Consider the following 12,192-nt stretch of genomic DNA (forward strand, 5'->3'; position numbering starts at 1 on the left):
AGAATTAAGCAAGAGGACCTGTAATAGTGCCTTGAAATAATACCTGGCACATAATAGGTACTAAATAAAATGCACTTTAATTTTTTTATGTTAAAAAAGACAGCCTTTGACATTGACTTCTGATACAATAATTGGGTCTATTTAACCTAAAGAAAAGCCCTCAGAAGCCAGGATTTTATAACTAGGGCTATGGTAATAACATCCTCGTTGGCCTCACTGGCTCTACTATCCCCTCTTTCAATGGCCTTGTTCTGTTGTCAAAGTTATTTTCTTACACCAGATCACATCGTTATCACACACAATTCAAAGTTCAGGACTTGGCATCAACCTACAGCAGTAGCCTCACATCTCACTGTATCTTTCTATACACCGGATGTTCGAAAATGACCAGGCTTCTTGCAACTTCCCCAGTGCTCCATGAACCTCCCCTTTCCACGTCACTGCTCAAGCTGTTTTGTCAATTTGGAATGCTTTTAAAAAGCCTATCTGCACAACCGCCACAATCACGCAGGTTCCTTACACACACGCTTCCAGGACTTCATGTGAGATTGGCCTCCCTCCTTTCTGGCAGTCTGTGGCTTGTCTTAACTAAAGTTCCACAATTCTCTCCTCTCCTACATCAGGTCTCAGCTCCTCTCCCTTGTATACATGGTTTCCGACTCTTCCCACCTAAAAAGTGGACTGGTCTGAGGAAAACATTCCTCAAAAACATCTTCCTCGCTAACTCCACATCAGTCTTCTCATTACTTATTTGGTTTTCAGGGTACCTTGATACCAGGAAAAGATGCGCCCAGAGGAGGGGTGAAAGTATTCTGGTTAATGGAAAGCATTAAGCTCCACTATAAATTAATAAGCTTGCATTGTGATATAAATCAAGACTCAGTCTTGTGAGTAATTTCAATTAACCTATCACCAAGAAACTGATCAGGTTGAGAAAATTAATAAAGCCAGATTTTTGGATCAGCAAGGTTAAGGCTCAAAGCCTGGAATCTAGCCTGTTTAGCTAGGCAGTTCTTCATTTGAGGCCTACTCTGGCCAACCAGCCCATTGCCACACTCTTTTTCAATTTCAACAAAGAATGGGATTTTTTTTTTTTTTTATAAAACTAAGGAGAGAGATTTAGAATTTCAGTTGACTCAATGAACTCCTAAGTTGAAGTAAAAATTATTTCAACAAGTATGAAATAATGGATTTAATTTTAAAAACTCTCTCAAATGTTTTCAACCAGAAGATAAAAGAAAATTCATCTAATGCTGATTTGTTCTCAGTGCTGACTTCCTGATAACATCTAAAAATATCAAGAATAAAAATGAACCAACAGTGTTGATATTTACAAATAAAAGTACCCAGAGAAGTAAGCAAAATGTTATCATTATTCCATCCACAATCTGATAGAAGGAATTATGAAATCCATGTTCCATTTTGCTTAAAAAAGGAAAACAGACTTTGATCATTCACTATAACATCATTTTAAATACACTGATTCTGCTTTTAGTGTATAAAACATTTTCAAACTCTGCTTTTAAAATAATTGTTTAAATACAGAAAGGTTAACACACTGCTACAACTGACCAAGTGTTTTATAGTGTTACTATGGTTAAGTTCAAACTCAACAAAAACAAATTTCAAGTTAATATTGAGGGAGAGAGGTGGGAAATGTAAATTGAATTCTGTGGATATGAAGGATTTTGAATTATTAAAGAACTTTACCAAAATGACTATTTACTTTATAAATTTTATAATACATAAAGAGAAAATATTTTAATAATTATCTGATACTTCTTTTCTTTCAGGAAAAGATACATTTCTCTTTACAACCCAAGTATTATCTTGCAGTCAAGTGCTTATAGTAATGACAACAGTTTGATATTTATCTTCTAAATTAATCCCAAATGTCCTTTCACTTTTTCATAAGTCACACAGCTGATGCCTACTGCAGGAAGCACCTTTATGACGTTTGGGGTGAGACCCCTGAAAAATCCCCTTTTTCCTTCTTTGTTATATATATCTTGAATGAGATGAATCATAGAAACTGTTGCTCCTTTTTCCTTCAGTGCTATAAATTGGAAAAAAATTAATATAATTCAATATTTAATCTTTATACATTTAGTCAAATGGTTAATAAGAATTTATAGAGGTTGAAATTATACCTCTCTCCCTACCTACAGAATAGTCCTGTGCAGTCCAAATGGTAGTCGCTAGACACATGTAGCTACATATTTAAACTAAGTTAATTAAAATTAAGTAAAACTAAAAAATCAGTTTCTCAGTTGCACTAGCAACAGTTTAAGTGCTTGACAGCCTGTGTGACTAGTGGCTACCATCCCGGACAGCACAAATAAAAAATATTTCCATCACTGCAGGAAGTCCTATTGGACAGCACTTGAAATTCTTTCATAAGGGACCTTAAAGGAGTATCTGGAACTCGGTAATGACATTATAGTTTGATAGGGGGGTGGATGGATAGAGAGATTCTCCACCTGAATTGCAATATAAATAAATCAAAAAATCTTACTAAAAAGGGGAGAAAAAGAATGTAAAAGAATATCACTTACCATATGACCCCTTGCATAGTTTACTTGGGAAGATAAGAAGATTGTGTGGGGTTTTTTTTCTTACTGAAAAGTGACAGCGGGGGGAGGGTGAAGCTCAGTGGTAGAGCACGTGCTTAGCATGTACAAGACCCTGGGTTCAGTCCCCAGTACCTCCATTAAAAAAATAAAAACCCCTAATTCCTCCCTGTCCAAAAAAAAAAAAAAAAAAAAGTGACAAAGGTGTTCTCTTAACATCTAAATTCCTAACATTTCAATTGAGAGGAACAAAACAGAAAGCCTCCTTTCTGCTTAGTATCTCCTTGCTAAGTAGACTGAATAAAAAAATACTGCATTCAATTCCACAAGTAGTGTATTAAGTTCCCAATGCAGAATATGACAAAAAGAGCAGAACTAGGGGCAAATTGTATGTTCATACTGAGTAAATGCTGATTCAATTTGAAGAAAGCAAAATCTTTTCTGTTGTTCTGCTCGGTACTTCCTAATCATAAATTCTATAGAGATCAATCATCAGTAACTGAAGGAAATGTGTAGAATTCCAAATAGAACTTTGGAGAAGAAATAAAATATAAAATTCACAAAATACTCCACAATAAAACAATAAATTCAAGATTCATGCTTTAAAATTCAGAGAGCTAGCTTCCGATTTATTAATTTTACAGTTTTTGTTTTTGAAATCATTAATTTCTACTCATTTAAAACAACTTATTTTTAACTGTTTTTTAATTTAGTTTTTATTATCACTTCATTAAACTTACTGTAAATAATTTTTTAAACTTATTATTACTTCACTTAAAAAAAAAAAAAAAAACTCACCTTGAGCCTGCATGCGAGTTCTAATAAGGTTCAGAGGGAAGCTGGCCATTTGACCACAAGTGTGAGACAATGTACCACATCCCAGCAAAATCATTATCCCAGGGTCTAGAGAGCCTCTTGCATAATTTTCTAGCCAATAATTCTTCAAAAACTGGCAGAGAAGAGTAGTAAATATCCTTTAACTACTATGCAAGTCTAAGTAGAATAAAGTTAATTGCTCTCTCAATTCCAATAAACATTGAATAGCTACTTGATTCAAGAATTATAGAGACCATTTTCATATATGTTACAGAGATACTGTCTATGAAAATGCTCTAAATGTTATCTCCATTTTATAAATTTTATAAATGAGAAAACAAATTCAGAGAGACTAAGTTATCACATCACAAAGCTGATTACTGGCAGTCAAGCTTGGTCACTTGATTTTAATAACTGTTCTTTCCAAAATCTTTACAAAAGATTGTTCCTCTTCTTCCTTGTACAAAGGGGACAATCTCTGCTGCCCAATCAGGCACAGAGTGCACAGATGTTTTCAAATAAACATATTCAAGCAATCTCAGTTTGAGTTCTCCTATGTTTGTTCTCTGTGCATGTTTTGTTTATTTTGTTTTGCTTGATTGTTTCAGTTTGTAATAATATTCAAAGACCAAAGCAAAATTCTGGGGATTCTCAGAGAGACTAATAGAACATTGTAGAAAAGACTGCATAATCCACTCTAGGTTAACAAAACCACATTTTCTCAAATTTTAAGAAATATTCATCTTTCCAAATTTGCTTTTCCTTGAATAAAAGTGGCTAGAAGAAATTATATAGAAATAATGGGTTTAAAATATCACTAGGTGCTTTTAGAATTACTCATTTATTAAAGGATACACTTATATACTGAGGAAATTACTAAGAAATGTATAATTTGATGCTTCTTAAAAAAATAAATTTAAAAATGTCCTTACTCAGCGTGCATTTACAACAGTCATGCAACAATAGAGAAATGTGTGATGGCACTCTGTTATGATAGCAAAAAGACATTTAACTGTAGAAATAAAAGAATGGAGGGAGCTCAACATAAACAGGATTGATGAATTTATTTTAATAAGATCACAGAAGCAAGAAAGCGAAAAAGAAAATAAATACATGCTATAATATTCAATACTTTAAAACTTCTACAAAAATGTAAGTATATTTCTTTAAATGCTAAATGAAATTAGCTATTCGCATAATAGTGGTACCACTTGCCAAAAATACCACTGGGCTTGTGCCTGTATTGAGAATGAATTTAAGTTAATCTAGTCATACACTCTCACCTCATCCTTATGACCAAAAGATATATGGTTAAGATGGTCTACCTGAAACAGATATATGGCAATAAAAGTGAAATGAATGGCTGAATGGGGAGTAACCTACACTACACTAGGAGATCTGCTATCTCTATGCTGCCTCTCCTCTCACAGTCCCCAGTTACTCTTCTCAATTCTCATTTTCACAACTGTGCAGTAAGACCTCAGTTTTCTCAGTCTTAGCTGTACATCAGATTCTTCTATGGAGCTAAAAAACCTGAATCCCAGGCCTCTTCCAAGTTAAATCAGAATATCTTGGGATATAGTCCAAGAATCTTATTTTTTTAAAAGATCCATGTGCAGGTGATTCTGATATGCATCCAGAGTTGAAAACCATTATTTTATCAGCATTTAAGTCTTTAATTATTTCTTTCAGACCCCGCCCCCAGAACTATGGCTCCTATTCCTATAGCTTTTAATGTTACTTGTAATTCACAAACATAGATATTTCCTAATTCTTCTTCATGGGGGTGTTTCAAGTTTAAAGTCATTGATGGAGTAGAAAACTGCGAGACAAATTATAAACAGAATAATATCCTAGGTGAAAAATGAAGTGACAAGTGCAGAGTGAAATGTTTAGTATTTGGGTAATTGCCACAAATAGCTCTGGAGTATGTTCAGCTCAGTTTGAGGGTTTCTTATTTTTCTTTTTTTTTAAATTGAATTATAGTACATTTACAATATTGTGTTAGTTTCAGGTGTATAGCAAAGTGATTTGTTATATATATTCTTTTTCAGGTTCTTTTCCATTATAGGTTATTATAAGATATTGATTACAGTTCCCTGTGCTATACAGTAAATCTTTGTTTTTATATATTTTATGTACAGTGGTGTGTATCTGTTAATTCCATGCTCTTAATTTATCGCTCCCACACCTTTCCCCTTTGGTAACCATAAGTTTGTTTTCTATGTCTGTGAGTCTGTTTCTGTTTTTTAAGTAAGTTCATTTGTCTTTTTTTTTTATATATTCCACATATAAGTGATATCATATGGTATTTTTCTTTCTCTTTCTGGCTAACTTCACTTAGAAGGACATTCTCCAGGTCCATCCATGTTGCTGAAAATTGTATTATTTTATTATTTTTATAGCTGAGTAGTATTTCATTGTATAAATATATCACAGCTTCTTTACCCAGTCACCTGTCAATAGACATTTAGGTTGTTTCCTTGTCTTGGTATATTGAAGTATATGTGGCTGTCCAGCTTCCCCGACACTGCTTGCTGAAGAGGCTGTCTTTTCTCAATTGTATATTTTTGCCTCTTTTGTCAAAGATTAACTGTAGGTGTGTGGATTTATTTCTGGGCTCTCTGTTCTGTTCCATTGATCCATAGGTCAGTTTTTGTGCCAATACCACACTGTTTTGGTTACTGTAGCTTTGTAGCATTGTCTGAAGTCTTGGAGGTTTATCTAGCTTTGTTCTTTTTCCCCAACATTGCTTTGGCAATTCTGTTTTGTTTTGTTTTGTGGTTCCATGTAAATTTTATGATTATTTGTTCTAGTTCTGTGAAAAATCTCCTGGGTAGAGTAATAGAGATCACATTAAATCTGTAGATTACTTTGGGTAGTACAGACATTTTAACAATGTTAAGTCTTCCATTTCAAGAGCATAGGCTATCTTTCCATTTCTTTGAATCATCTTCAATTCCCTTTATCAACGTTTTACAGTTTTCAGCATGTAGGTCTTTCACCTCTTGGTTAAGTTTATTCCTAGATGGGGTTTTTTTAGGACACAATTTTAAATGGGTTTTTTTTTTCTGTTTCTGATATTTAATTGTTAATTTAAAGAAATGTAACATATTACTGTGTATTAATCTTGTATCCTCCTACTTTGCTAAATTCATTTATTAGTTCTAATAGTTTTGTGTGGAGTCTTCAGGGTTTTCTATTAGAGTATTATGTGCATATAATAACAATTTTACCTCTTCCCTTCCAATTTGGATACCTTTTATTTCTTTTTCTTGCCTGACTGCTGTGGCTAGGACATCTAAGACTATGTTAAGTAGAAGTGGTAAGAGTGGGCATCCTTGTTTTGTTTCAGAATTTAGGGGAATGTATTTTAGCTTTTCACCACTTCAGCATAATACTGGCCATAGGTTTGTCATAAGTGGTTTTTATTATGTTGAGATATTTTCCCTTTATGGTTAGAGTTTTTATCATGAATGGATGTTGAATTTTATCAAATGATTTTTATGCATCCACTGAAATGATCATGTGTTGCCTGTCTTTTCTTTTGTTGATGTGGTGTATCACACTGATTGATCTGCATATGTTGAACCATCCTTGTGACCCTGGGATGAATCCAACCTGATCATGCTTATGATCCTTTTTCTGTGTTGTTGAATTGTTTGCTAATATTTTGAGGATTTTGGCATCTATTTTCATCAAAGATACTGACCTATAATTTTCTCTTTTTTTTTCTGTAGTGACTTTGGTTTTGGTATCAGGGTGATGCTGGTTCGTAGAAAGGTCTTTAATTATTATTACCAAAAACTAATTCACACACACAAAAAAACCACCAAACAAAAACTTATTATTAGAACATCAGACAACTAACATATAAAAAAGCCAAATAAAACAATTCAATTTACTTCTTGGTTAGAAGCTACTTCATGAAGTCATTTATAACCAGATTTTTTGAATAAAAACTAGTATTGAACCAAATTTTCAAATCTAACACATAATGTCATATTATGAGAATAAACTCACCTCATAAACAGCAAGATCTACACCTGCATAAGGTATAATGCCTAGAAAGTTAGGAATGTAACCTTTGCAAAAGGCTCTAACACCTTCTTGTTTCAGAAGCTTCTTGCCACAATCAATCATCCCTGAATACTGTCCAGTTTTACCTACAGCCAGTCTGGTTTTCAGAACCTAAATGTGAAATAATATAATAAAAACATATTGATCAGATTCACTCAACCCTTATAGCAGTCTAGTAAATTGCATTATATCACAACACTTACTAATTATCATAGAAATAAAAAAGAGAGCATCTTAAACATAATTTTAACTTTTCACTAAATGACTCAATTATGAACAACTGATACAGTACAGAGTTTTTAAAAAATTATTTAAATATGAAAATATATTTAATTATTGTGGCTTTGATTGATACACCTACTCAAACCCCTTTAATGTGGTGTAAGTCAGCATACTCTGAAACAAATCATTCGAGATAGCATTATAGCTTTAAAATAAAGCAACTATAGCCAAAATCCAAGTTTAAAACTATTTAGTCATCGTAAAATGAAGGACCAATATGGAAAACACATTCTATATATGCTTAAAATACATACTCTGGGAACTATTGTAACAGTGAGGCCTATAAGCTGTAATTTAATATAACTTGGGTTCATTTTGTGCTCATAAAGTAATAATATAACAAGGGTTATGAGGACAACATAGGTTCCAGTAGGCTGTTAGAGATGTAACTCAGACATAACTCTCCTAAACACTTGGCACAGAACCCAGACAGCGCTTTGCCATCTTCCATTCCCTTTCTCCTGTTTTCCACCTCTCAAGTTGTCAGGTCTCAAGGCAGCTCTAATGTGAGTCAATTTCTCCTCATCAATTATCATATTTCAAGCTCTTATTATTACTTCCCTGAATGATAGCAACATCTTGTATCTAACCGTCTCATTTCTTAGCCTCTCTTGCTCTAAAAAACTTTACCAGGATTATACTTCAAGATCCAATGTCTTTAATACCTTCTCATTTTTTAAGAAATTAAAATTAAATTTCTTGAGTTGCATTCAAGAGTCTTTCTGATCTGGCCCCAACCCATTATTTATGGTATTGCCCTATCCAAACCTAAATACCTACTCTTTTATCTCCGCTCCTTTGCTCAAGTCATTATTTCCACTTAAAATGCATTTTTCCCCTGTCATGTCTGAATATCCAAATTCTAAGCCAAACTCACATACTCTCTTCATGTACTTCATGAAATCCCTAACTGGAATAATTTCCCCCTTCTGAATTTCCATAGCACCTCATATTGATCTTTCTTCTAGAATTTACATTTCATATTTGGATCACCATTATTAATGTACATGTTTTATCTCCCCTCTAAACTATAAACTCCGTGACCAAAGTGCCCAACTGACTCATCTCTGTATCTAGTTTAAGTACCTTAAACTTTGTGGGTACACAATACAAATTTAATTTGATTAATGAATAAGTGATTTTATCAATCAATTAAATAATCAGTCAATGAAATTATTTATCTTCTTGGCATATCTATAAAACTACCTTTATCCTAAAACAAGAAATTAAAAAATCCAAGTCCTACTGACACTTGATATGAGACGCAATCCTGTAGGTATAAAGCTGTTTATTGTACAAGATCCTGATCTGGGATTCATTTATTTTTTATAAATTATAATTCACATTAAAAGCATTACTTTAGTTAAAATTTTATAATAATACATACCTCCATGGGGTAAATACAGGTCTGGGCAGTTACACCAGCCAATGAACCAGCTATAAATCTTTCCATAATTCCTATTTTAGCATCATCAAAACTAAGCCATTTCTTATACTGTATAAATGAAAGTATTGAAATGTATAACATTACTGAGATGGAATATATATATTGTTTCTAAGTTTACAACATTAATGAGTAGTAAAAATTATTTTTAAAAGTATTTCAGACACCAAACATTAGCATCTAGTAGAATACTTGATTTTAATTTTTATGCAATTAATTGTCTAAGATAATAAGTAATAAGACAAAAAGATAATAAGTAAGACCCCTCTATTTGGCCTCCTTTTCCGTTTTTTTTTTCCCCAGAATAAGTTAGCAATATTAAATCACTTAAGCCACTCATGAATGTAGTATTTCATAAAGGGCACGCAAGTAACACGAAGGTCAGGCTTCACAGGAACTAAACCAAGTCAAGCTTCTTGGAGACTGAAACTGGAAATTCATTTAGGATCCGAGATAGCTTAGCAAGCAGGTTGTCTTGTCACGTCCTGGGCAAAACGCTTTTCTGTTTGCCTCTTCTGGTGGTCTTCCATCAGTATGATTCAGCTGCTCTCTGTGAACTAACTCCCTGGTTCTCAGATCAGTAACTCCCCATCAGAAGGTGTGACTGGTTCAGTTAATATGTCAGAGACTGCCATCTGTTCCCAGTACCGATTACCTTTTTCTTCCTTTTGGTAACAGAGTTGACACCTACAAACCACATTTTCGTCTTCTCACTCGCAGCTAGGTTGTGTGGCTAAATGACTAACTTTGGCCAATGAGATGTGAGGGAAAGCTGGATATGCAAATCCTGAGACACTCCCTTAAAGATACGTGTCCTGAACTCCTCTTTCCTCCACCTGAGAAATGGCAAAGACGGGTGCAACCTTGGGACATGTGTATTGAAGATGGCAGAGCTGTACTGCTAGCCCTGGACCACTTGCCATTATCTTATTTAAGCTAGTGTATTTTGGACTGTCTTTGCTACAACAGCTTAGACTGAACCCTAACAAGTACAGAAATTGGTCACTAGGTGGAGGGTGATGCCATAACTAAAACCTAAAGTATGTGGCACTGGCTTTATTACTAGGACACAAATACTACAGTCTTAGAAGGTGATCTTCCCATTGCTTTGTGGAAATTCTTAATAAAACTGCCTCCTGTGATAACTGGGAAGGTAGACCATGTGCTTTTTGAGCCTGAAGTTCTAAGAAAACCGACTGTAAAACCTCAGAATGTTGGGCAGTGTTGCCTGCTCCTTGCTGCTTTTAGGAAGATCTGAGAAAGGAGCTAATGCATTTCTCCGCTTGTCTGCCTTGAGGTCTTCTCCAAAGCCAGTTTGCAAGCAGAGGTGGAAGGGAACAGAGCTCTCCAAAAGGAGTTTTCTTTGTCTGGCTTGGTAGTCAAGAAATGAAGAGCTTCCAAGTCAGAAAAGCCACCAGCTTTGGCGCCCCAAGGGAAGGAAACAAGATTGTCCTAAAGAGTCTGCCTATCTGCAAAATTCAGATTGAGGATGTTGTCATATGATATCAGCCTATGTTTTCAGTTGACATCAACGTAGCCTACTATAAAAATGAGAAAAAGAAGGAATGACTGAGCACAGAAGCTGGAAAATAAAATATCAGGAGAGATATTTTGGGATGTGACTACTTCATGTGGTATTGACTGGAAGCAAACAGACAAATATAAGAAGTTTTTGAAAGAAAACCCGTAAGCATAGCCTATACAACCCTGTATTTTATTGATCTCTACACCAACTCTCAGGCCCCTAAACCTAAGCAGGCAGACAGCTGGCCACAGCAGACATACCCAGAGCCCAGCATCACATCTGGACAGCTCTGTGCAGACTCACACTGGCAGAACCCCATCCAAAGCGAAGTCTCTCATCTCTCTACTTTTCTGCCTGAGGGCCTTCTCCAAAGCTATGGTAACCTGTCCAATCAAGAATTCTGGGAGAGTTTACGTCCTAAGAGTATTCCTCAAATAATTTGGGATAGAAACCGGTAGATAAATGTCTCAGCCCCTTCCTGAGACAGAAAATTCTGGATTAGGCCTCAGACAGCCCAATGAAGAAATACAGCCTATGTTCTTGGAATAAATAGCATTCTGGCCAAATTGCTGTAGGACCTGACTAATACGGACTGGAAGGAACCAGTCAAACATGTATAGGAAGTAGATTGTAAGAGTGTTGAGTAGTGGAGGTTTGGGGGTGGAATATATTGCTGGAAAGGTGAGATTTTATTCAGGCTCTAATGACACAAACCTGAAACCTGTCCTAATATGCTGCTGGGCTGGATCTTTAAAGCTTGGACATAATTATGCCTGACAGCAAATGAGGCAGAGATGCCAAAATCTTGGCAAAGTGCTGAAGAAGGGATCAGTAGACTCAGGAAGGTGGAAACATTAGAATGAATTTTTTTTCATTTTTGTTTTGTATTTTGGGGGGAGGAGGTAATTAGGTCTGTTTGTTTTTAATTTAATGGAAGTACTGGGGATCAAACCCATGACCTCGTGCATGCTAAACATGCACTCTACCACTGAGCTATACCTTCCCCACCTAGAAAGAATTTTATTATGAGGCTGGAGAACCTACCAGTCGACAGTGTTTCTAGGATGAAAGGAGAGTCCTTGTTGAGAAGCTCAATGATAGCTATTCTCAGGGTTGACAGCACAGAGGATGTTGCTATGGAACTAGGTTCATTAGTATCAATGAGGATGGTAAATTCCAGAACAGTAGAGGCCAAATGGTGGCACTTAATCATCAGGAGCAAGGTGAGTATAATCATCTTAAGAGATAAGCCCAGGGTTGTAACAAGGGCACCCTGACCCACAGGGATAATCTGGTGGCTAATTGCCCACGGACTTCCTAGGGGCCAGATAATGGGCTATACTCACACAGTACATAAACACAGACCAGAGTACTGTTGGACTTGTATAATCAGACAAAAAGAATTTCACCTGGACCCTTTGCTGCCAGCAATCTTATTTAATTTCCTCTAGCCATTTGCTTTTCCACTCTCCCAG

General features: G+C 35.2%; 1 protein-coding gene and 1 pseudogene across 2 annotated transcripts in view; one reads left to right on the top strand and one right to left on the bottom strand.

Moving 5' to 3' along the window:
* The window catches only part of LOC102506458, a 39,546-nt pseudogene that overhangs the window by 20,948 nt on the left and 6,406 nt on the right, over window positions 1-12,192 (top strand).
* Window positions 1,318-12,192, bottom strand: part of LOC102506985 (calcium-binding mitochondrial carrier protein SCaMC-1) — a 50,488-nt gene continuing 39,613 nt past the window's right edge. For both annotated transcript variants that reach the window (XM_032487230.1, XM_006179963.3), the window contains 4 exons: window positions 9,136-9,243; window positions 7,410-7,577; window positions 3,369-3,519; window positions 1,318-2,056 (listed from right to left, as the gene is read on the bottom strand). In XM_032487230.1, the coding sequence (XP_032343121.1) occupies window positions 1,878-2,056; window positions 3,369-3,519; window positions 7,410-7,577; window positions 9,136-9,243 (606 nt within the window). In that variant the 3' untranslated portion in view covers window positions 1,318-1,877. The remainder of the gene's footprint in view (window positions 2,057-3,368; window positions 3,520-7,409; window positions 7,578-9,135; window positions 9,244-12,192) is intronic.

The sequence above is a fragment of the Camelus ferus genome, chromosome 9, assembly GCF_009834535.1.
Source record: "Camelus ferus isolate YT-003-E chromosome 9, BCGSAC_Cfer_1.0, whole genome shotgun sequence".
NCBI classification, from domain to species: domain Eukaryota; kingdom Metazoa; phylum Chordata; class Mammalia; order Artiodactyla; family Camelidae; genus Camelus; species Camelus ferus.